At 38.2% G+C, this 25703-nt stretch overlaps 1 protein-coding gene across 1 annotated transcript in view; it reads right to left on the bottom strand.

The window, feature by feature from the left end:
• Window positions 1-3439, bottom strand: part of ofcc1 (orofacial cleft 1 candidate 1) — an 82221-nt gene extending 78782 nt beyond the window's left edge. Inside the window, exons 1-2 of the mRNA XM_067578884.1 lie at window positions 3403-3439; window positions 2115-2191 (exon numbers count right to left, since the gene is read on the bottom strand). Coding sequence (XP_067434985.1) covers window positions 2115-2191; window positions 3403-3439 — 114 coding nt within the window. The remainder of the gene's footprint in view (window positions 1-2114; window positions 2192-3402) is intronic.
• Between the last annotated feature and the right edge of the window lie 22264 nt (window positions 3440-25703).

Genomic DNA, 25703 nt, shown 5'->3' with positions numbered 1-25703 from the left:
TTGCATTTCTAAAATCATAAACAACAATTCAATCCTGAGGAAAAAGAAGTATCATAGGCGTTTATGAACTATAGTGGACTTTTAGAGGTGGGAATGGCTGTTCAAAACTATACAGAGTGCAGGCTCAAATATCTTAAAACTGCCCTGTCACATTACCCATAAATATATAAAAATTTATGGTGCTGCACCAAAACCATGTGCCAAGAAATTTGGGTCTATTACAACATGCATATACAGTAAAACAACACATATGTCCCCAAGTTCATTCTCTTGTCATCTGGAGGCATCTACACATGCCCACTAAAGCCCTCCCACTTCTCTCCACATTTCATTTCGCAGCAGACAAAATGCTTACTGCGCAGTCAACATGAGAAAAAAATCATTTATAACTGGTGACAAAAAAAATCCCTGACTTTTTTTTTTCTTGCTTTCTTTGTAAATGTGATTGTTGCCAAAAGGAATTGAGCACAACAATGCTTTGTTCAGTTCTTGTTGCATTCAAAGGCATAGCTAGAAGGGCTTGGGGAAGACCGCTTGCTGCTAGGGGCTGGTGGGCACAGACCAGCTAGAAAGTGAATTTTGCATACTGTACGGATCATCGCCCAGTTCAGCCCAGTCACATTGAATCTGCCATCAACCAATTGTGCTTCATGAAACCGTCAACCCTCATTTACGTCTGCCTGTTTTCTTCCCCACGCAGCTGTAAACAAGGCCCCAGCTTTGAGCTGTCTTCCTCTGTCCCTGTGTGCGCTGCTTGCCAGGGGAGCGTAGACAGCAAAACCTCGTCTTCACAGAGCTACTTAAAGCTACCATTTTCAGACAAGCACCCTGTGTGCTAGGCAAAGGAGTCAAGGACAAGAGTGTTTCTGGATTTGACAAGTTTTACCAGCTTTATATAGAGATGTTTTGTCTCTTCCTTGAGTTCTAATTTGTACTTTAAAAATTCATTTTGTCACATTTGTTCTATTCTGCCTGTGGACTTCTTATAGCGTCATTGATCAGAGTTTGAATGTGAATAAATGTATACACATAATGGCAAGTGAATAAAATCACATCTTAATATATGTGTGTGGATTTAAGTTATAATGGGTTGAAATGAAATTATAGAAAGACATGATAAGGATGAGACTATGAAGTCCTTGCAAAATCAGTAAAGACATAAAAGTTGATTTTGTTTTCATGTTTATAAAGTCTCTTTTTATCTATCAGTATAATAAAAAAAAGACGGCCATATCAATAAAATGTCATAAGAATAATGAAAACATCTACAAAGCATCTGTATTCAAATAATGAAAGATAAGGTTAGCATTTTGTTTCAAAGGCATACAAAGCCAATTCTACCCTGAAAATGTGAAACCATCTTAATTTATAGAGCAGCCTTATATGTGCACGGTAATTGTGACCCACCAAACAGTTTCTTATTAACACAACAACCGCATCAGTTGGTGTAGACAGAAAACATAATTAGTATTCAAGCTTAATTAATCTACGCTGGCCCCCTTTAAGTGAATTAGTCAATTATTTATGCATGTGTGCTCCTTTGATGCTAACAGATTATGTATGTTACTGGAAAAAACCTTGAAAAATGACTTTGAAAACTTTAAAATGTCACTACAAGCTTCTGCGCTGACTTAGAAATGTCAGTGAAGATCATGAATGCTGAATAATTATGAAAAAATCTTCCTGGACTACACTGCCAAACTTATACAAATTCTCATTATTGCCAAATCCCCATGCCAAATATTTCAGTGTCAGTCTAGGAAAACATTGCAATTCATTGTCCGAAATCCAGGGCAAAAGACAAAATAAATCAGCCAAATATGTACTTTTTGTGTGCCCTAATCCATGGAATGGAAATCTAACACAGGTCGGATCAAGGTCTTTTCTAGGATCATGGGAACTCCTTGGGATTTTCAAGAGCCTTTTTGTTTTTACCCTTGAGAACCAGGCACTGGCCTCTGCGCCCCTCAATCCCCCATTGAGAACCCAGAGGAATGCTAAATGTCAATGGTCAGGCTGCACCAGCACCTTCAGAGAGGGAGAGATGGAGGTACAAGGCCTGACCTTGTGTTCTGCTACGCTGCTATGAGGGCTAGAAGTGAAACTGTACTCACACTGCCAAAGGTGTCCATCTCTGCAAACTGCAAAAGATCATCACTGGCTGACCCTGATCTCTGAACAATGGCAAGGCCTGCAAAACAGAATGTGAGAAAAAAAAACTGTGAGAAACGTGTCAAAATGAATAAAATAAATCTAATGTTGCATGGCTCCTAAGAATCTAAACTGCACATGAGGAGAATCTGCTGTTGACTTAAATCTAAAACTTTAAATTAAGCTTATGATTCAATGTTTTTAGAGATAGAATTTGCAAAAAGACCTCATTAAATAGCTTACTGTGCAGCACAAAATCCCTCTTTCCATGCAGTATTACATTATCTCTGCTGCTTGTGTGTTTAAAACTGAAATGCATCTTGGAGAATAAAGGACAATAAACACCATTTATTATCGCAGATAACAAATTATTTGCCCTGATTATTCAAATAGTTTATTCATTTACATCTGATACAATATCATTTGGTATTTTTATCGTCCTTTCTTATGGTAATTCACATGGCTTGCACAAGTTTCTGCTGAAATAGCAAAACAAACCCCAGGCAAAATGTGAAAGATTATCCCATACCATGCGAGCTAGGATGAAATGCTATACTTTTTCACACTGAACACTGCTCCACTGGGTGTGATTGAAAAACATGTAAAGCTATTGAATCTGTGGTTTGTATATGTGAGGGAAAATGAGTGTTGTAACAAGTGGGCCAGTGTTTTTGTAATTGTTTCAAATTACACTTGGCGTAATAACTCAGTGAAAGCAGAGCCAGTGTGCGGTCCGTACACATTAACTAGGCAAAGACCACAGGATATCCATGCACCTTATCACAGCCCACAAAAAAAGTTGATTGTGTAAACAACTGTGGAGAATAAAAATCTTTAGCTATATTTCCAGCAGTGTCTATTTGTGTCCAATGGCGCTTATCGCCAACTACACAAAAGAAGGATAATACTTTTAGATAAAGAGGTACTTTGTAGCATTTCCTTTACATGTGTATTTTATTGAATTAAAGACACCCTAACATCCCTGTTTTTAATTTGCTGAAATGTTTTTCTGGGTTACTAATAGAGGTGTGCTTGTGTGTGTATATGTGTGTGTGCATACACCCATGTGTGTGTGTGCACGCGCATGTGTGTGTGTGTGTGTGTGAATGTTTTATACAGCCTGTAAAATTGTGATGCTGTGAGAAAAATAAGTCCATTAGTTGTTAAAACTGCACGCCTCCTGCCAAATACTGGCTCCTTAACCAATGAGATTGCCAACACGATTGTTAACCACATAAATGACTGACTCACTTTCTGCTTGGGGTTCAGGCTCTCTGTCAAAAGCCATATGCGAATGTATTACAGTACATGCAAGAAACCCCTAAAGTCCTACAGAACATAATATACTTGCTAGACTTGAGTTAGTATCAGTCCAAAGAGATATTCATGTATGAGTTCACTGCTGTCTTAAATTATCTAATGTGCTTATTGAACAATACACCCATGGCAAACAACGCACTGCCTTTACCAGCCAGCATGCTGCTAAATTATCTATACAAGGTTTCCCTGCAAACGTATTTGTTTTTGACCCATACACCACAAAACTGTTTCTCTGTTTTCAACTAATCACAGCAACATGCCTGGAATAAGCTGTTCTGGTCAGAGTTTAACAGCAGAAAGACAACACAGCTGTCAATTTATTGCTGTTTTGAATTTTGTTTTGCAGCTTTTTATAGACACTCACTGACTTTTCTCTACACCTTCTCTCTGCACAAACTGTGCTGCAAAATTCTGCAAAAATGAGTATAATGCCTCCTTTAATGAGTGGCCTCTTGGCCTTCTGTCCACAAAGACTACAATTGATGACAGTTCAAAACTGCAGTATGAACCCAAAAACCTGATGTACTGCACAAATAATAATATTTGTATGTATAAGGTTACCAAAAAGCAAATATGTACATTGTTCCTCTAAAATGACATGATACTATATTTGACCTGCAACCCTTTTTTCCGTCTCCCTCTCCTGCCCTGAGAATGACCATCTCCTCTGTCATCTAGTCAGCTAAACTCAATCAACCCTTAATCCAGAATGACAGTGGGGTCTGTGTTGCACCAGACAAGGCACTTCCCCTTTTCTATGGCATAGTGCGACCTGAAATCTTCTCTTGACATTCTTTTTCTTTTCCACGAACACGGATAAGGGATGTAATTCAATAGTCACCGAGGGACAGGGCACCATGCACCAAAGAATATTTTATTTGCTTGTGGACAGAGGTCTTTTCTTAGTGTTTGACAACAGCCAGTCTCCCTCAAGACATAGAGTTCACACAGCTGACAATAAGGGTAGAAAAAGGGCAGGTTCTTTCTTCTTCGCTGGGCAACGAAGATGTTTTGCACGCACATTTACTCTAAATGTACTCTTTGCACTTTCAAGTGCACTTACAAAAGCATATTTCAGTAGTGCAGTGTACAGTGAACAACAATGGAGTAAATGTGAATTCATGCAAGTCTATTTTACTTAAGGAAATTATGGGTAAATGAGTTTTGTCTAACTGCTCAGGTAAATTTCAAGCGAGTAAGTCCTTATTGAATACAATTTACATCACATATCAATAGATTATTAGCCATATTCCAAGCAACAAGCACATTATATTAGTAACTCTATACATAAATATTGTTTTTGTTAATGAATTAAGAGGTATGTTACCTTTTGAGGCCCGAAAACTCCCTCTTAAGGGGCAGCTGCACCACAGTCGTCAAGGTGACTATGACGCAGCCTCTAACAACACACACACACACACACACACACACACACACACACACATCTCATGTAACCTTCTCATGTTCACTTTCACTTACTGAAACAAAAAGTACAAGGGGAAGTTTAAATTAAAATATACAATTCTAATACCTCACATCATTTAGATCTCAGGTTTCTACCAGACTATCTACCTGATATGTAATATAAACAAAGGGAAAAACATAACACATGAATGTGTTATTTATTTTCACATTTTGGGGAAGGAGACATATCAGACAGTCTCCTGCATGCCATTACCAAAACTGTAACCGTTGAGAGTTGTTCCAAGATAAAGTTTCATCTGTGTGACAGCCTCATCTACCAGATGGCATCACTGTTTGTGTTTTAAACGATTATTCATTATTAATGTAGAGTGTGGAATGGTGCTCCCTCAAAGAGATGGTCCCTTATTGTTTCACCGGAACCAGAGATATTACTGGTAAAACAGGTTGCTTTGTCACCTTTCCATGCTGATTACAATGAACTCCCCTAAACTGAAGATAAAGTACTCATACTGCTTTGTAAACATCCATTATGTAGTATATGACAATTGCCACAAAAGTTCCCCTTATGCATTATTTAGAGGGAACTGCAGACAAACGTATTTCTCCGCCAAAGACAACCCGGCAAGCTTTACAGCTGCTGTAAAGAATAGGTGCACAACACCCGGCGGATTGGCCTGCTCACGTATGGCATAAGGCATATTACCACTAATGTCCCCTTTAGAACAGATCATGAGCTACAGCTAATGCTTCCCCTAGAACAAACAGTCAGATTTTGCTTTATTTATGACTGCAAAGCCATGAGGCCATTGGTGGCCTTTTCAACTGTGGAAGAGATATTGCTCAGACTTCTCTTGTTTATAATAATATAGAGTTAATACTTTGTTATATTTAAGTTTATGATTACTCTATTCATTCATGTGACATGTATTGCATTCTCTCCTAGATTATACCACAATACTGAAACCAATCAGAAGTTAACAAGGCAAAATAATACATCCTAAATGCACATTTTAATCAATACAGTGCATGCAAAGGGGATCTTTACAGCACCTATATTACAGACCACTGAAAGCTTTTTTCCTCATTAAGCTGGTTAAATGTGATCTAAATAAGATGCCCACCGATTTGGACCTCCCAATTCCTGGCTAAGCTGTCGTTGATCGTTTATGCGATTAAATATAGACCTAAATCTCCATTTTATCCAATTAATTCTCAGTGCAGGCATGAGAGTGGCTAATGATGTTATCTTACCTAATTAACCTGTATAGGGATTCAACTCCAGGACAGGGGATTGTTCATCCTTCATCCAAGTGTTCATTATTATCATTACAATCATTATCATAAAGCGGCTAACTTATGATGTTGGCCATTTCACCACCATTAATCTAGATTGAGTCCTCTTATTTTTTTTCTTTTTGGGGAGGGGGATCCTTTGGGGTCATTTTTAATTATCACTAAAAGGATGGGAATTCTAGCAAAGCCGTATAAGTTCAGTTGTGGTCACAGCAATCACTGGAATCCCATGAGAACATTAGACAAATGTGATTTGACTACTTATGACTGAGGAGACATTTTTTGATTTTGCTGTTTTTAGGGCCCTGCGTCCTGTATGTTGTGAAACTCCCCTCACAGTTTCCTGTCAGCTTTCCCATTGAATGTCAGCTTCAACCTATTAACACAGCAGACTTGGAGCAAATCAATAGCCCTCATTGGGCCATGTGTCATTAGTTAATCGGATATTGATGAGGGTATTGACACACACCTAATTAATCTCAGGCCCAGTGCCGGCTTTCATATGTTTCTTTAATTATGCACTTCATCTTAGTCCGTACACATCAGCAGGCTGCCGCTTCCTGTTTGACAGTGAGTAAAAGTTAGCTGTCAAGTCTCACTCTTGTGTTATAAGTTTTTTTTTTCTTTCTGTTCTTTTTTAAAAAATGTTATATTTTGCAGCAGCAGCACAGCAAACATGCATGTTAAGCATGTTCACATCTAATTCTGTAACAGTATGGCAATGCTGCAGTTACAAATATAAATGTTAAAGTGTTATTATTTTCATTTATAACTTGTGGCAGTGTTATTTTGGTAAATTGCTAGTAAATACAGTTGCAGCAACCACCAAATATACATGATGTAAATACAAAATTATGCACTTACACATAGTTTCTAAAAAATACTTTTATTTCCAAAAACCAACATAACATTTTAAATAAATGAGTAACAGTAAGATATATATTTTGGTCTTGCTAATGTCCATTCTTACCTGGCAGCAATTTTCTGACACCCTTATTTGATGCTGGAGTGTGTATGTGTTTGTTCATCTGTGTTTTTGGCTTTTAAGCATCCCTATGCAATCATACATGAACATAAAGGATGTGTGTAAGTGCCTATGCAGTATGTATGCTTGTAACCCCATGTCTATATACATATATATGCTTTTAGATGTGAGCTAATATCTGTGTGTTTTGTGTGCACCTGCATGTGCGTGTGTTGACTCATACAGGCTGATCAATAGAGCTGTGCATTAGCACGCTGTTGTGTAGATGAGAGAGCACCTGAAGGTGACCCTGACTACTGGCATCACCACAGGGCTCCAATAAGCTGCTCCTCAACCGCTGCTCTGCAAACCACAAATCTCCAACTTTTAGCCTGCTGCTGTTGGTTTGATTATTGTTTATAGATACAGCCGAGAATTAAAGTATGGCCCGCAGGCAGCATAATTATTTACAGCTGAAAACTCATATCATTACCAGCATGCTCCTAATTGCCAGAAGTAATATCAATGTTAGTTGATTAAGTGTATTTTTTTCATCTTCAGTCTCCATAATGTGCAGAGATTGTTTTCCCTCAGCATATGGGGTGACGGTTTATCTCAATACAGCTGTTCATCTGGCTTGACTTCTATTTTTTTTTTTCACTGTTCATTCTAAAATACAATATTGCAGTATCTTCAGAGGATAGCGATCGATTGCTCTACTTTTTGTAGTTTGCTCTCAAGGTCAAAGAAAACACAGGAGATTCATCCTTCATTGCTCAAAAAATAATTTATCTCAGTAAAGATTTTCCCTAAATAGATACAGATCTGACATACAGGGGCAATAGCAGACTTTTTGACTCAAGGTGATGTCAGAGGTAAAAAGAAAGGCCGGTGGGCTGTAAAGCTACCTTTAATTCACAATCAGATGATTAATTAAAACAAATGTTTATATGGCCTGGACCTCCCTCCCTATGCTACAGTATGAACATGTCAAAATATTTCATCCTGTATTTAAGGTGGCAAGAAAGATGAGGCTATTAATAACACTGCCTGTGAAAGGAAAATACATAAACCTTGAAGGCTACTTTATTATTCACAAGTAGATTACTCAAACATGAATGTGGCGCTGCAGCATGAGAGACCTATTTCTTGGACCTGAGCATAGAACTCTTACATCACTGAACTGATAATATGGCTTTATGTTTTATTTTTTAAGTTCGGTTTTAAAAGGGCAAAGATCAAATAGTTTTTACAGTCATAAACCATCCATTAATCTTTCTCAACACATGTGCAGAACTGATTCTGTCATGCTTTTAGATATTGTTTTTGCTAATTACATATCATTAAAACTATGACTGATAGCATATATATTGCATATTATATACATCATATGTTACAAGCAACAAAAGGAAATAGGACACACCATTTATAAGAGTTTATTTCACTAATGAAATGTAATTCTGTCAAACTACTGCATCTACTTGTCAAGCATTGTTGTTTCTGGATTCTGGTTCCCAAGCAGAAGTCAATGTGTCATTTAGTTACTTTTGACTTTTTGGTTCTCAATTTCTAAAGTAATTTCACTCATATACTTGCTTTGCACAGAGTTCATGCAGCCTTGTAAGAGTAGGAGTGAGTGATTCTAAAAAAGAGGCTTGCATAAAGAGGCCTCAACTTTGCTTCAATCAAACTTGGGAGGAAATGCTGTGGAAGTAAGCTTGCCTTGCATGATACAGCATAACTAATACTACAGGGAAAGTCATTAAAGACAATACTTTTCCTAAATTTTTCCATTATTTCCTTTGAGTGTGTTACATCTTGTGTAGAAAGAAATGATGTGGCCCCAAAAGATTGTGTCTATAAGGCTGTTAACAATCACAGGAATCCATCTCATGCTTCCACAGTTAAAATTGTGCAGAGGAGTGGAATGATTGTTAAAAGGGCAATGCAAATAGTGATTAAAAGTGGGCCTAGGGTCATCATTAGGGCATGATCTCAGAAATTGAGAGCAAGGGGGGAGTGTTTGAGAAACATCTTGCTGACCAACAAGGGGCATCTTGCATGCAACGGAGTCGTCCATGACAAGGATTTATTATGCGCCTTTTGACAGGCAGTGAATCTGCCCCTTTGATGAGCACACTGACTGCGAGTTCACGCACAAAACGCTTGAGGAAATTAGACAATTGTCAGAATGAAACTTTGTACTATAAATACATTTTCTTTCTTTGTCATTCATTCTGAGATGTACAGTGATGTCATCGCACAGTGAAGTCTTGTGATCCCTTTGAAAGATCAAGAGGCCACAGGCAGTGGTGTGTCAGCGGCCCAAAGGGTCGGTATGTATAGGATGTGATATGAAATACAGTCTGAGACTGATGAGACAGATGAGTTTGACTATCTATTGCAGGAACTGCAGTTTAATGACTCACATACTGCATAAAAAGGGACATACAGTATGTAAAACTGGGTGAGAAGTGTTTATGTTAGTGCATTTGTTAATAAAATGGATTCATGTGACAGAATATTGATGTTTTGTTGATCTCATCAACCAACTTCTGTTCTGGCAGTCTTCATAGTAATCTTTACAATAACAGTGGTTAAATGATAGTCCTTTGCATGGCCCCATCCACAATATATAGAGCAAGAATTTGTGTAAAAATTCCATTGACCTGTTAAAACATGACAAAAGTGCAACACCAAATCCTAAAACTGTGAGAGATTTTTCAGCATCTTGTATTTACATTTGAAGACAAGCAAGTACACATTATGGAAAATATTTACAAGATTAAGGATTTGTGTTCATCTACTTTTTTTACTACATTATGCGAAGAAATTTACAGTTGAAGCAGGGGCGTTTCTAGGATTCAAGGATTTTCGAAGCTTAGCCTGAACCCCAGCAGGGGGGTCCGGGTGGATCCTCTGGAAATTTTTTGATAAACAAGCTCTATCTTGATGCTTTTTTATGCATCAAGGCCATCTGAAACTACTAGTTTTGGTAGGTGGGTGTGTCATGATACAGATGATACAGATATGTGGTGTCAACAGTGTCATCATACACAGGTGCAGTGAGGCAGTTGTCTGTATCGCTGTATTTCTCTACATTTAGCTGAGATGAAACAAGTGCACATGAATTGGGTAAATAAATTTTAGCAATATTTATTTACAACATATAAATAAACAAAGGCCTTATGGATGGTAGATGGACCAATCAGTCCAAAAAAATCTTGATTCTCACACCGTCTATATGGTCCTGAATATAGATCAATGTTTGTAATCTAATAAAATAGCAAAATTGACTTATGGAGAATTAATATGCTCAAACTTAAAGCCAAATCAAGACAACAGTTTGACTGATAGATGAATCAGTCAAATGAATGATGAATCAGCATTTTGTGTTTCATAATAACCGAAACTATCTGTCAATTTTAATGATGTGTTTACAACAGTTACTGAGGTCAACAACCTTTTAACAGTTTAAGAAAACATCATGTTAATAGAGTTGTTCTGTAGTGTTAGTGCCTGTATTCAAAGATCTGTAAGTGCTTTTATAGCAGGTTTTAATCTTATGCTTTGTTCTGTTTGTTGGGATGCCCTTTAGTTTAGATTTGGATAACAGGTTGTGCCTCCTGCTTTGAATTTGCTCATTTCTCTCCATCACCTGACGCCTCGGCTGCCTCTATGTGTTTCTCTTTCCTCCCTAAACTGTTTTTTTCAATCTTGAATCGGTTGCACCTTCTTTACTTCCTCCTTGTTTTTCTTTCAACACCATTATATCCTTACATTTCTTCTTCACCAAGCTGCATTAACATTACTGTAATGTGAAGCAGCTGCACTTGATAAACTGGACAGTTACACAATAATGTCAATTTAAAAAGCTTTAGATCACCTTAAGAGTTTTTGCTAGCTACTTACTTTGTTGTATTTTGTCTAACAGATTATCATTTAATTGTGCAAATGTCAGTCATATATGATCCTCTGAACTCTGATTCATTCATCTGTCTCATGAAAGTGTACGAATTTGAACCTTTTGGACTCTCCGCTAATCAGCACCTGATTATTTAAAGGCACTCCTGATAGCAATTGAGCACAGAGCAAATATGATGAAGCTACATGCGAAACGCGTAGTTAGCTCCCTTTGTAATAAAATAGTGTCGATCTTAGTATCCTGGTGTGCACTGGAATATTGTTTTTTGGTTTAATATGAAGGAAGAACTCAGGTAGGCTAGAATTCGAGAACTCAGTTCAAAAACTTTAATGAATCTGACAAGTGGGTCGAGCAGTAGAGTTTTCTTTGAGTTCATCAGACAGACAGGATTAATGTGTAGGATTTAATCTCTGAAGCAGAGGGTGGCAGTAATGTACCTAACACACTGGCTGCCAACAGCCGTTAAAAATCAAAAAGGAGAAGTTGTTGGTTTGCAGAGAGAAGAAAGGAAAGAGGATGTGCCTCTTAAGCCTCTCAAGTTGCACGATTTGAATAAATTCAACATTTTTTATTAGTCATTTAACAAGTCTCTCATTCTGCCTCCTATCACCTTCCTTGACACTCTGGCCAAGCTTCCTCACAGTGCCACAGTTACAAAATTAATCCAAAATTAATTATTATCTAAGATACTGATTGTAAAGGCAGTCTTATCAGAAGCATAATCAGCTTCTACCTGTTATAAGCAGCACACAGAACAAAATTTTAAGCTCTGTGATGGGATGTTTCTTACAGAAATGCATCTTCATAGTTGCAGTTAACTTTTCATCTTTTGATTTTATGTGCACAGCCTTTTCTGATTTTATATATATTTTCTAATTTTTGGTAAAACTGTGCAGCAATGCAGCATCAGTAATAACAGTAGCAACTACTGTATATTAGATATACACATATTACATGGAAAGCAGTGTAACAACTATTGGAAGCTGCCCTTAATTGCAAAAATGTTTAAACTAAATCTAGGATACACTCAACCATTTCTTGATGACTCACTCGTAAAGGATGTGAGCCTGTTTGAATGAACGTATCAGGAAGTAGTTTGTCCAGGTTGGACTCCTGCTGCAACAGCAGCTGATTGCCTAAAATGAGTTCAACCCTGATCTCCCAGGTCACTAGCTAACCCACACATCTGTCTAAATATCTAGGAGAATGTTTGAAATGTAAATGTCTTCAATGACCAACTCCATTCAGCTTGTCTTCAATGGACATGCAACGCTGACCCTGAGGGTAGTAGCAAGCTCATTGGACTATTCATAGACTGTGTCCTCTGCCTCTTGCCTTTTAAGTTTTTTAAAGGGTATAATGTTCACTCTGTGAGTTTAACCTAGATCTCTTTTGAACTTTTAATGATCTATTTCCTACAGTTAATGATTCAACACTAAGTTTACTACTGTGTGTGCACTGACATATTAACACACAGGCAAAGCAAGGACACATTTAGATGTAGAAGTTACCTGAGGTAACACTGTATTTCTCTCTTTGTCTCATTCTTTAACCTACAGTGCTTGATGTTGTACATTTCCTTCAACATTTACATGAGTGTAATTTAATTTAATTTAGTTTTCAAATCATCAGTCAGCCGAGGATCTACACCCCCACTGTATGCATCAGTTAAAACAGTAGCAACTGTCTGTTGTACTGTAGATTTCTCCAAGGTTGCCTCCCAGAAGTTATTGTCATTGTTTTCAAAAATTCTTGCAAAGACAGATGTTATTACTTTACAACATGTTTTACAGCGGGAGTAGTTTTGTGTATTATTTACAACATGAAAAAAACAGTTTTTTTAAGGGAAAAAACAATTGTTTTAAGCATTAGGTGGGCTCCATTGTTTTAGTCAAAGCAGTGGAAACAAACAAGTACTTACACTCCAAGGTGCCATACAATCAAGCTAGCTAATGAAATGTAGTCTAAATACTGAAATTACCTTAAAAATCCCTGTAAATTGTGATATAAATATGTCTTACCTTACCGTAATTATGTATCCAACACTTTATACTGTAGATAGAGACAGCTGGTGGAACATTTCTTCACACATTGTCAGCAACTGTTGGCTTGTTAGCTAGCTGTGAATGAAAAGCTACACTGACTCTATAGTTTACTACACTGACTTTTCCATCTAACCAGCAGCAGCACATTTGTAATTCTATTATTATATTATAATTCTATTATTATAATATATTGATTACTATATTGTAATTCTGCTGAAAAAAGGCACTTACATTTCTTCCCCGGATATCTATAAGTATTTATACCCATATGTTTTTTGTTTTATCATTTTTAATTGACAAGACCAAGGCTGATACCTGTCAACTTCTTATTCAGATGCCATCAACCATAGTTGGTATGGTTGTTTTTGCCAATAACATCTTGTAATTTTCTCCTCCACCCTCAAAGGAATTTAAAAAGTCAACAAACTGGTCTGTGATTTATAATAGATAAGTTGCGCATCACTTCAAGGAAAGAAGCGGTTGTGAAAGTGATCATGTGCTTTCATGGGAGAATGGCAGTACACCACACATGAACTTATGCAAGACAACCAGAGGGCTGCCTTGCATAAGAACAACCCATAAGCCTACAACCCATTACTACCAAATGAAAAGGAAGTAATTTCAAGCCAATCCAGCTGGGATATAGACATTGTTTTTTTTTGTTTTTTTGTTTTTTGCTTGGTTTTTTGTTTTTGTTTTTTTGTGATCTACCATGACAAAACCCATTAACACACATTTTGGTTACTATTCTGATTTATTATTTTATGTTCGCCCTTTTTGTTTCCTATCCTTTTGATGGTACACAAAACCATGTACAAGTTCTGAACACTCATGTCCCAAAACTCACTTGTTGGATTTTTAAGAATGCTGTTCTTAATCCACAGACTATGTTGGTACACAATCTGTTTGCTATGAGATGAACATCATTAACAGTTACCATGAGGTAGTTGTTTAACCAGAAATGAAAAGTACACAGAAGGCATGAGTCAATGCTAAGCATGCAGTTGATGCATGTTGTCAGTGTAGGTCAGGCTTGCTAATTCTTTAATTGCATCTGTCTGATTCTACATTCCCTCAGAGATCATCCCTCAAAGATCAGACAATCCTTTTGTGTTAGGAATTCAGACAGTATAATTTGGTTGGGTTGTGCCTATAACAACCCAGTCTCACATCAAAATATGTAATAGCTATGTTGGTCCACAGCACAAAACATATTAGTTTCACAACAACGGCTCTAAAATTGTGAGCCATGAGCACGTTCACAAAAGGGGCAGTGTTTGCAGCATATGACCAATGGCAAACATGGACAAGTCTACTGTATTACTATATATTTTACAAACGAAGAGGAAACTATGATATTAGACAAATACAAAGAAGTTAAACACATAATCCAAGCAGACTGTGTGAATGCATAAGTTAATAGGCTTATAACATCACTGCCCCATCATTAGGACATGAGTAGATCTGATTGTAATTACATTTGTATATTCCATGAAATGAACGTGTTGTTTAGATGTATTCTTATGGTGTGTGTGACAATTTTAGCCTTATTCTCTCAGCTGCAACTCGGTAGTGTCAAACAGACTTGGGGGCAAATAAAAAATAAATAAAACATCATAATTCAAAGCGGTAAGTAGGCTTACTTTCATATCTTATAAGTACAAGTACAAGGCTTTAGTGCTTCAATCAGTCTCTGTTTTAGGATGATATCGGTTTACAAAAGCACAATGAAATGGCTTTGACATTTCTTGCAGCCAACAGGAAAAAAAATGAAATGAAGAAGACAGGAGGGGGGCCTCCTACACAGGAGTACACTCCTGCTGAGGAGCTGGCCCTCTGCAATAATGAGGGTCACCCCTTAAAGGAAGCTGACTGTTTTTGCTCAGGTTCTCCGCATCACCCACAGCATACATAAAAGTACCCGTAGCAAAGTAACGCAAGGCAATGCATAAAGTCTGCAGGACTGTAAGCGCACGATTACGACATGTCACACTGGCAACATACGGCTCAAGAAGCTGACACAGATAAGTCATTCCCTCCGACGAGAATCTATATCTCTCATATAAAAATTTGTCAGGGAAAGCCACAGGGTTTTGCCGATCTCTGAACACTCTTGCTCTCCTAAGAGACCCTCTCACGATCCGCGCACTGAGCTCCACGGGATCTTCCACAAATGGTGATGCCATTTTCCAAGAGAATTGATTGGTCAGTAGGTGATGCTTTTATATATGTTGATCTGTTATCTCGAACATAACCTGCTTCGGAGCAAGTTAGGAGTGTAGCGTAAGCTACCATGGCAATGTACCCCAGTAAGAAGTGAACCACTGTCATAACCCTGAAAACCCAGGGTTAAACCTGAAGTTACCTCAATAACCCCAAATCCTGCTTCATAGTAAAGGCCTCTGAAGTGGTTGGATTAGGTTTAGGGTTAGTATTAGGGCTGACCAGACCAACCCTTCCTCATTCCCAGGTCGTCAAATAGCGATGCATGTATAGACTACTATTTACACAGCCCTGGAGATTTTATGTGTCTTTATGATTCTTGGTTTTGGGATTTTATGTCAGTATAACATAACCCATTCAATCAGAATCTGTTTTATTAGCCAATGCAAGCATACAAAGAATGCGTCTTGGCATTTGCTCCCAGAACAATGAAAATAGAAAAAAGTAAGGTAATAATAATAATAATGAAATAAACAAAGTAACATTAAAATGAAATTGAAATTTTAAAATCTATTCACAGAATGGAATAGTAATAGTTTTGAAATGGGATATAAAACTCGAAATGTAATAATGACTGTACAAAGGAAATGTGGACTGCACTATTAACAAAGACATGAAGTGTATGAAATATATGAAGGTGACAAGAGCAAAAATTAAATGTGACGTGTGCATAAATAATTAAGTTATGTAACAGTGGAGGTTGAATGCAACCCACACACACACATTGGAGAGCTTTATTGGATGAAGTGGCTCACTATTAATTGAGGAAGACTCTACATTTTATGAAAGATGATTTCATATGATTGATGATTTCAGGCTATAAAATACCTTTTCTTGACAGAGATAATGGTTTTTGGATTCGGGTTGTGGCCGACGGGTGGCAATTTGAAATGGAATGATGCCCACCAATGGCAGACAACCCAAAACAGTAGTCAAACACACCACATCCACCCACAACACAATACTCTTCCATAGCTTTCTGCTATCAAAAACTGACCAAAAAACTTCATTTCACAGAGTCACTTATGTGTTTTTGTGTTGAGAAATGTTAAAGATATCATTAAAAGAAAACCTTAACACGGTGACAGTGTCCTCAATGATTTTTATTGAAAGAACATCGTCAAACAGTTACATAAAATAACAAAAATAACATAACAGCTCCGATAACTACACAACGCAAAGACAATGATTCAAACAACATGCAACTACGTGGTTTTAGTGATAGCAGTGTCTGTATAAACCACCATAGCAACCATAGAAAGCCTGAAAAAATCTCCATAATAACTAACAAAATAAACATCATATACAATCACTGACATAGATTATGAAAATAAAATGCACATTTCTCACTAGAAATTTTATCGAAAACTCATTTTAATGCCAAAACTATCTAATTTTCCACTGAGAATAAAAGGAATTTCAGCCATTTTGTTTGTTTTCACAGACAGAAACTTGACAGTTATGTGATGTAGATGCAGAAAAGAATAGGCCAAAAAGACATAGGCATCTCACAATTTTAGAGCTGTTATTGTGAAACTAATATGTTTTGTGCTGTGGACCAACGAAGTTATTACACATTTTGATGTGAGACTAGGTTGCCTATAAACAATGGATTTGTAGGTATAGTGTGAGTACTGCATAGCCTATTGTATCAGATTCTGTTACTGTCTGTTATTTCACGCCTTTGACTGTTGAGGAAAAGCTGTAACAATAGAAGAGCATTTTTTAAAGTCTGGTTATGTAACTGTAAATTTGTCTCTAAAGCAGGACAAGCGAAGCATTTGTGCTGTTTTGTCAGCTGAAATGTGTACTGTTAAGTTACGGTTTTGAAGTCTTTTGTTTAAAATTGGTCTTACAAAATCTTTATCTAATTTAAAGTTCTTTTGTTCTCTCTGAATCTCAAAACAACCTACTTAAAATGGAAAGCACGCTCTTTTTCATTGTAGAATAACTTAGAGTGATGACTGATATTCAGTTGAGCAGTTTCCCTTGGATGTATTTTGTCATCTCTCTCTCCACGAGTCAAAAATTGCAGCCAAAGAGAACGTCGTCAAAATTGAAAGCAGTCACAGCACCATTCTCACATGTGGGCCTGTGTGGGGCAAATCTAAGAGCTCAATATCTCCAGTACATGAAGTTATAAAGAAGACAGAAGCAAAGCATCCTCTGTTGTATAAAAGTCATACATCGCTCGCAGGCACCAAAACACAAAAGAAGTTGAGTCGTGAACGTATATTATGAAACAAGATTGGAGAGTGGCAAATTGGTAATTAGCCTCTACGTTGCAAATGAGCATTACAGTCTTGCTTATGACTTTCCTCCCTGGTCCCCAAAGCCTCTTCTATTAATTTAGCTCTGAGGGGCCATCCATAAACAGGATGAATAAGCTGTTAGCCTAAACGACGAGTGCAAATGAAGGGCTGACTAAATATGCTGAAGGTAACAGAGATAGCGAAACATCCAATACTCAAATTACAGTGAGTAGAGAGGGGAGAAGGTAGAAATAAATTAGTTTTTCTAAGGTATTGCTGGAATCATGCACATTTCTTGTATAATTCCATAAGAAATGTGCTGTATCAATTAATTTCTTTTTGAAGGACCAGTGTGTAAGATTTAGGGGGATCTATTGGCAGAAATGGAATATAACATTAATAAGTATGTTTTAAGTAGTGTATAATCACCTGAAAATAAGAATCATTGTGTTTTTTGTTACCTTAGAATGAGCCCTTTATATCTACATAGGGAGCAGGTCCTCTTCCATAGAATCCGCCATGTTGCACCACCGTGTTTCTACAGTAGGCCAGAATGAACGAACCAAACACTAGCTCTAGAGACGGCCTTTTGTGTTTTTCAAGTTTTTTTGCATTTTTTGCATTTTTCGCGAGTTTCGCAGCCACTGTATGTTTTCCTATACGCTTGGAGGGGGAGGGGTATTCAGTTGGTTGCAATCAGCAACCTCACCATTAGATGCCACTAAATCCTACACACTAGTCATTTATAACTATTTACTTAACAGTTTTATAACTATTTGCATCATGAAAAAAAAACATACCATTGCCAGATAAAGTTAAAAAGTAAAGTCAATTGCAGGTTTAGTTACTTACCTGTGTTTTCTAAATGTTAATGTTCCGGGCATTACATAAAACAGAAAAGGTTCAGCTTACTCCCATGTGTTTCAGTTAATTCTTACAGATTCACTATATGCAATTTAATAACCCACAAATAAAAGCTTAAATCTACTTTATGAAATAAAATATCCATCCAGCGCTGTATGAGAAAATTATTATGTTAATAATATGTTGAATTATTTTGTACATGACAGAGCGGCAATAAGCTCTAATCTACTAGTAGGTTTTTCTGCATGTACCGGTTTGACACAATATGCTTGCCTAGCATCGTTTGTCACATATCATGTTCTGTCTCCCGGCTTTAATGGAAATTGCTCTGAACTCTTGAAATTCTGTCTCCCTCCCTCATGAGGTCAGTTTCCTGCTTCAGAATTCATTCAGCCCCCTGGTTGTCTTGCATAAGAACAAGTACAACCCATTACTACCAAATGAAAAGGAAGTAAGACAGAAACTTCCAAATTAATTTACAGTAGAACACACCTTACAGGTAACTGACTCGAGTTTGATGTAATTACTCCAGAAACCATAAATGGCTGTAATTGAGAAAAAGCCTACAGCATACAAGGATAACAAATGGCAAGATAATGGAAGCAGTGAAAGTCTTAGCTATTCAGATTGATGTGAGGGGGAGAAATATCTGGCTTCTTTGAGATGGGAATTCTCGCAAATACACCTCACCAACACTGGTAGCACTGCTGCCCTGTGCTTGCCCTCCCCTAAGCATGGCGCTTATATTCAGATGAGCCAGCCATTAGCTCTAAGTGGTCTTTACCCTCAAATTCTGCCATTTCACAAATTAGCCAATTTTCAACATTAGATGTTAGCCAGTGGCTAGGGTCAAAAGGTCGGCTGTGGTAAATATGAGGTGCAAACCTGCAGTCAAGGGGATTATAAGGGCTCATTTAAAAGCACTTAAATGGAGCGTGCAACACGTTTACTTGAGGGAAGGATAGGTGCTGTCTATTCAGGATGAGAGACATTTAAACTTTTTAAATGTTGGAAATATTTCACTCTAACTGAGCTATGCACTGCTCTGACCTCAACTACAGCTGGCACAGGTTTTTAGAGTCATCTCTCTCTCTGCTGTGGCCTACATAGTGTCCTAAATGGCCACTGCATGGTTTGCAATAGACAAAACAGCATTAAGCTTTTGCTCTGCACCAGAGTGGGGAGAAAGGCTCAACAGCCCTGCAAAATAGACTCGAAATAGAGTGAGAAAGAAAAAGGGAGAGAGCACTCTCGCATCCCTGCCCTTCCACTCCATCGAGTATGCACCAGGGCAGACGGACATATGCGTGACGCTACATTCTTTAAAGAGAGTGAAGCAAATTCCTGACCCTCCCTTCCCACCCCCATCCCTCTCTCCCGCCCTGTCGCTCACAAATTGCCCGTTCGAATGTCAGCCCTCCTCTTTATCAAACAAGTCCATTGTCTGCCAATTCGTGGGGCACTGACAAGAAGAGGCTAGCAAACTGTGGAACCTCTCGTCTGTGAATGAGCGCGCGTGTGTGTGCATGTGTGTGTGTGTGTTTATATATGCTTGCTAGCTGTCGTATTAGCAGTCAGCCTTTTTAACATGGGGGCACACAGTCAGACACACAGCCAAAAAATCAATACAGCTTTGCATGGGCCTGACCCACATACAAGGAGGCCAGTGGCTGCCCAGCCAAGGCTGTTTCATTATTTTGAAAGCAAGTGTGTGTGTGTGTTTCTGTGTGTGCGCATGTGTGTGTGTGGGTGCAGAAATGTGTGCTTGTTCCTACATGCATGCCTATTTGTGCATTTGTGAATTTATGGGCATACATGTAAACAAATGTGTGTGTATGTGTGCATATATGAGAGGTTGTGGATTTGTTGACTTGTCTTAGAAGAAGCGCAAGTTTCTTTGTGTAAATGCACATGCACACAATTATGTGAGTGTGTTTGTGTGTGCAAGGCTGAACGTTGGGCCCGAGTGGGTGTTGAGTTCACACAAGCCCTTCCTGCTGCCTGACTTCACTGTCACTGATTGCAAGCGACGCAGAGCTAATAAAAGAGCAAAGCTGACTGTCAGCAGCGATTAGGCTGGCTACACAGACAAGACAAAGAGAGGGGAGAGCACAGCGGCATTAGCAATGGTCATTAAACAACTTGAGTCAAGGAGATTTTCAGACTAACCTGGTTTATTAAAGGGGAGGAGGGCAGGGCTATACAACTGTCTGCTGTATTTTTGCAGGCACATTTTACACCTGAATATCAACTGAATGTTTTCAAGTATGGAGTATGGTGATGAATTCTGTTTCAAATTTCACACAGAGTCCTGGCCTGTGTGGTGGATTTTCCAATAAAGTAGATATAGGCATACATTAATGTCAATTTTCTTATATTTAGTGATATACACAACTGCTGTACCATCAAGTGTGGGAAGCCTTCACTGATTAAAGAGCTCCTAAAAATTTAAATGATTAAAATTACTCTGTATACTCTGTATTTATATTTATGTATCTAGCTGTCCATCTCATTACCATTAGTATCAGATCCCACCTGTTCACGCTACTCTTTGCTTGCTCAATATTGCTCATGTCAACAACAAAAGTGAAACAGAATGCGAAATGTAAGGAGGCCTAAAAATACAGGACGCTCATATCAAACAAGTCCGACTTCCCGTTGAATCTTGATGATTCATTTACAAAATTACCTAAATTCAAGCTCCACTTACTGGCCTCTTTGTGACCTTTCAACTGTGGCTCAGTCTTCATCAGCAAAAGGCACTTGGCTTGGAGTCGGTTCTGTGTTTAGTGTTTCTTGTAACAGCAAGAAGGTAAGCAGCAGAGTCAGCATGAGTAATATTCACCTGCACAGCTGCAGAGTATATATGTGTATTGTGAGTTTGAGTGTGGACGTTTCTGACTAATTACACCGTCTCTGCGTCTCCTGATCTGTCTTCTTTTATTCTGTCATAAAATATCACTGGTGACTGATACTCAGCATTTTTTGGAGGTGGTATTGAACAGTTTGTCACAAAGCTAAAACCACAAAATGTCTCTCCTAACACTATCTGTCTGCTTGGCTCATTTATTTGCACACTCACAAACTCATAATTGCTCTCAAGTGCTTAGTATCTACACCTCATCGACTCTCACTCACTTGTGCATTACACACACACACACACACACATGCACAAACACCGTTTTTATCTCTACCATCCTACAATACGTGCCCTTATTTTCTTAGTCTAACTTTTTGACATTCTCTACAACATATATAAACACTAAACACAACCTCGCTGTTTCTCTTTTATTCACTAGCTCGTTCATGCATGTGCAAACATACCGTACACACACATACATGAAATCACACTGACTCAGTTCCAAGATTTCTTCCAGTGGCTGGCTGCTTTAGCTGGTACCTGTAGATCTCCTGACAAGCAGGTGGGGATTAGTAAATCTCCTCTCTTTGCCTTTCAGCAATGTTAGCTCTCTGGCTGGCTGGTTCACTGGCTGGCTGGCAGGAAGGTTACCTCACCATCTCTGCCTTTTCCAATCCCCCCCTCCCTTTAACATCATGCATACCAATGATATTATCTCTAAATAAATCAAATCTGAAAGCAACCCATCTGCTTTTTTTAGGATTAAGGGGGTACAAGTTATGTGTGCAAATGTGCGAGTAAGAAAGGGAGAAGGTGGGTGTATGTGTGTGTATGTGAGTGTGTATGTTGGTGTTGCAAAGAAGGCTGCTCAAGCAGCAGTCAACCAGTTAAGGAGGGCTCCTGGCACATCAGCACTTAGTGAGACATTTATGAGCAAAACTAGCAGCTACGTTTCATCTTCAGTGGCCTCTAGGATGAAATGGAAGCTTAAATCTGAATCTGTTGATGACAGCGTGGATTATGAGAGAGGGGCGAGACATGACGTAGGAGAGAGAGAGAGAGAAGGGCAAGCAGATTGAGAAAGAGAGAGAGCACCCTGCAGTGATAAGGTGACGCAACTAAAAATATTTTAGATTTAGTACACAAGAGAAATTCTGAATAATTTTTAAGTGGCAAACTTGCTTTCTACCAATGATCAGGATTGAATTGTTAGCCAACTCAGGCCTGTTATACTTCATATCATTTTGAAGTAAAACATACCCAAGAAAAACAAAACACAGGTCCTTGCTGATTCAAAAAGACTTATCATAAGACATGCTGCTCAAAATATTGTACTGTGAGCAACTAGAGAGCCTTCAAAACACTCAAAGTGATTAAATCAACAGAAGTGTGTCTCCTGTTAGATACAAACCTGGTCTGTGTTGTTTTGGTTGAACCATTCACACAGAAAACCCAAGAGATGATTTGGCAAGGAAGAACGAATGGATAAAGCAACGGAGGGAGCGAGACAGGACTGGACGGATGGAGGTAATTAAAGGTAAGAGGTGACCTAAGAGCCCAGACAGGAGGCAGTAAAAGCAGCAGTTAGAGGTGGATGTGGGAGTTCCCAGGAAAAAAAAAGTGAGATGTAATCGGATATCCGTCTTTAGAGTGAGCTGTAAACTTATAACATAACCCTGATAACTCAAATTGTATTATCATGGTGACACAAATTGAATGAGTATATGCCTTTCTATAGAATTTAGATATAAAGTACACCCTCTCATGTGTAGCTAAAAGCAACTAATATTGAAAGACTGAATTAGAATAATTCAGATATGAAAACTCTCAATACAATCTGAGGAGAGTGTTATAAAATGTTAAAGATTTTTTGCCCCTGAGGCAATTTAGCCCAAATAAAATGAAAGGAATGAACACTTTTAAAATTTTGATTCTGCCATTCTGTCATTTATACATTCACATATAAATCTAAAATGTCTTTTTCACTTTGATTAAAAATGAAGTAACAGCAAAAAAAAAAAAGTCCTGCATAAGAACATTTTGAAATCCTTTTGTTGCGCAAAAAGTGAAAGGGGGTGGATTCATTCTTGAGAAATCATGCATATAGTGTTGGATCTTTCTTTTCTTATCCTTCAACCGATGTCACTAATGGTTTTTTTCAGTGTCTCTCTCAATTTATTAATCGATTTTTGCCGCCAGCGTTCTGTACATGTAAGCAAATGTCCATGCACATGTAGGCATGCACACACACGTTACAAGACAAACAAAAGCCCGTATAAAATGCTCATTCCCGAGATGTAGGCACACACACAAAAATACACTCACACTCATATAAAAACAAAACACATGCTCACATGCAGAATGAGTCAGAGGCATAGACGCGCGCACACAAACCCAAAGCCTGTTTTTCCTGCTTAAGTTAGAAACGACTGCCAAGAAGCAGGGGTATCCCACAAGCCCTGTAGCCAAGAGACCAAGGCTGATAACCAGATTGAAACTTTCTTTTTGCGAGTGTTTGTTTGTGTGTGTGTCTGTGAGTGAAAGAGGAAGAGAGGGAGGGGTTTTTTTTGTTTGCTTTGTGCAGAATGTGAATATGAGTGAGAATCTTTATCCAGTGTGTGTTGGTGTGCATCTAGCTGAATATGTTTGTGTCGATAGTATCGTTACATGACTTGCATTGCCTGTGTTTCCCACATGTGGTTCTGCTAAATGTGTGTCTGTGCTCAAAAGCAGCAAGTGTCTGCTTCTTTTCATATGCATGTGGGTTTGGTCTTAATGTACTTCAAGCCTGGGTTGTCTCTACTTCCTCAATCCCTCTCGCTAACCTGCCTTTGAAGGCCCTGTCTCACTGCTTCCCTTTCCCCCTGAAGGTGACCCTCCTTAGGAAGAGTTTGGCAGTCTGCCCCCTGAGGCGACTCTTTGTGGGGGACTCCTACGAAAAGCACCTGCAGAGGATTTTTTGGACTTTTGCTCTGTACCCATTATTTTATTACCATCTGTGTCTAAATTTGCTGCTGCCAAGTGGTGTTTGCTGACATCTGACACTTGTTGCACCCATGCTGTGTGGAAACAAATTTGTTTGTGACATTAGCTTATATCTGCCATGTATGTTTTCCACTTTCAGTCAGTTTGTCGAGCACTGTTTTATATTTTTAGCTGCTCCTGCTTTTCCATGTTTTCAGTAGTCTTTCACAACCAGCCACAAACCTCTAATATGAAATATACATCCGTGAGGTGGGAAAGTAGCAGTGACTTCTCTTCCAATATCCTTGTTACTGTAAAATCCTAAATATATACTAAGTATTATGAGCATCTCCCACAGAATACTTGTTCTTTTTATGTCTCCGTCTTGGGATGAGAACGTGTTGGCAAAAACATAGTAGAGACTTAAAATGTTGACTCTGACCAGCAACAGATGGATTTATAGTAGCTTGTAAATTAAGAAACAGCCAGATTCATATGCCAAGATGCCATACCACCAAGATTTATTTTTGTGTTTGTGTGTGCATATGTGTACCAAAGGAAAGAGAGAGAGAATGAGACAGATAGACAGTGAGACAAACACACTATGATTAAAGGAAAAGACAGCATAATTACTATTTTGCTCACCTTGCTCACCTGCTTTATAGACATTCAAACTGTTCTAATCGAGTAGCTGCCTTTATCAATGCATAAATCTGTCTTATTTAGCATAGCTTGAAGCAACAGAGAGAGTAAGAGTGAGAGTGAGAGAGATAACTTGTCTAGATGGGGAAATATGGCCATCAGCCATAACTGACATTACCGGTTCCTCTTAGTGACTCTGATTAACTGTTGTCGGTTCAGATGCATCCGTAATATGCTGCGGTTAAAGCAACCATGAAATGCCATTTTATTTAATATTAAAGTAGCAAATGCACGCACAGTATGTATTGTTGTTGAAGTCCTCCGTGCATTTGATTATCGGATGGTGAAAGAACAGAATGACTAGTTGAGTTTAAAGGTGCCAAGCAACACTGAGGCTGTCTTCCTTGAACTGACACTTGGTACAAAGCAAATTTATCTGTCACACTGATCCATATATGTATCCATACATGTAGTTGCACAGACACACCCACTGAATGAGTTCAAAACATTTTACCTCCATCTTTTTCTCTTTGATCTTAGTTTTTATACCTTAAAGCTTCTTCTCAAACTCAGCTTTAAAAACTCAATGATCTGTTTTGTATCTGAAACCCAGCATCTGTGAGAACTTGGTCAATACAACATACACAAACTAACGCAATCCAGATACACAAGCAAGCAAGCAAGCAAATGCACACACATGCACGCATAAAAATACACATGCACAATTGCAGAGCTCAAAACATTAACAACAGACGCTTTTTGAACTGCTCCACAT

This window comes from Thunnus thynnus, chromosome 21 (assembly GCF_963924715.1).
Source record: "Thunnus thynnus chromosome 21, fThuThy2.1, whole genome shotgun sequence".
NCBI lineage: Eukaryota > Metazoa > Chordata > Actinopteri > Scombriformes > Scombridae > Thunnus > Thunnus thynnus.
Note: the sequence above shows the minus strand (reverse complement) of the source record. Positions and strands in the feature narration are given on the sequence as shown.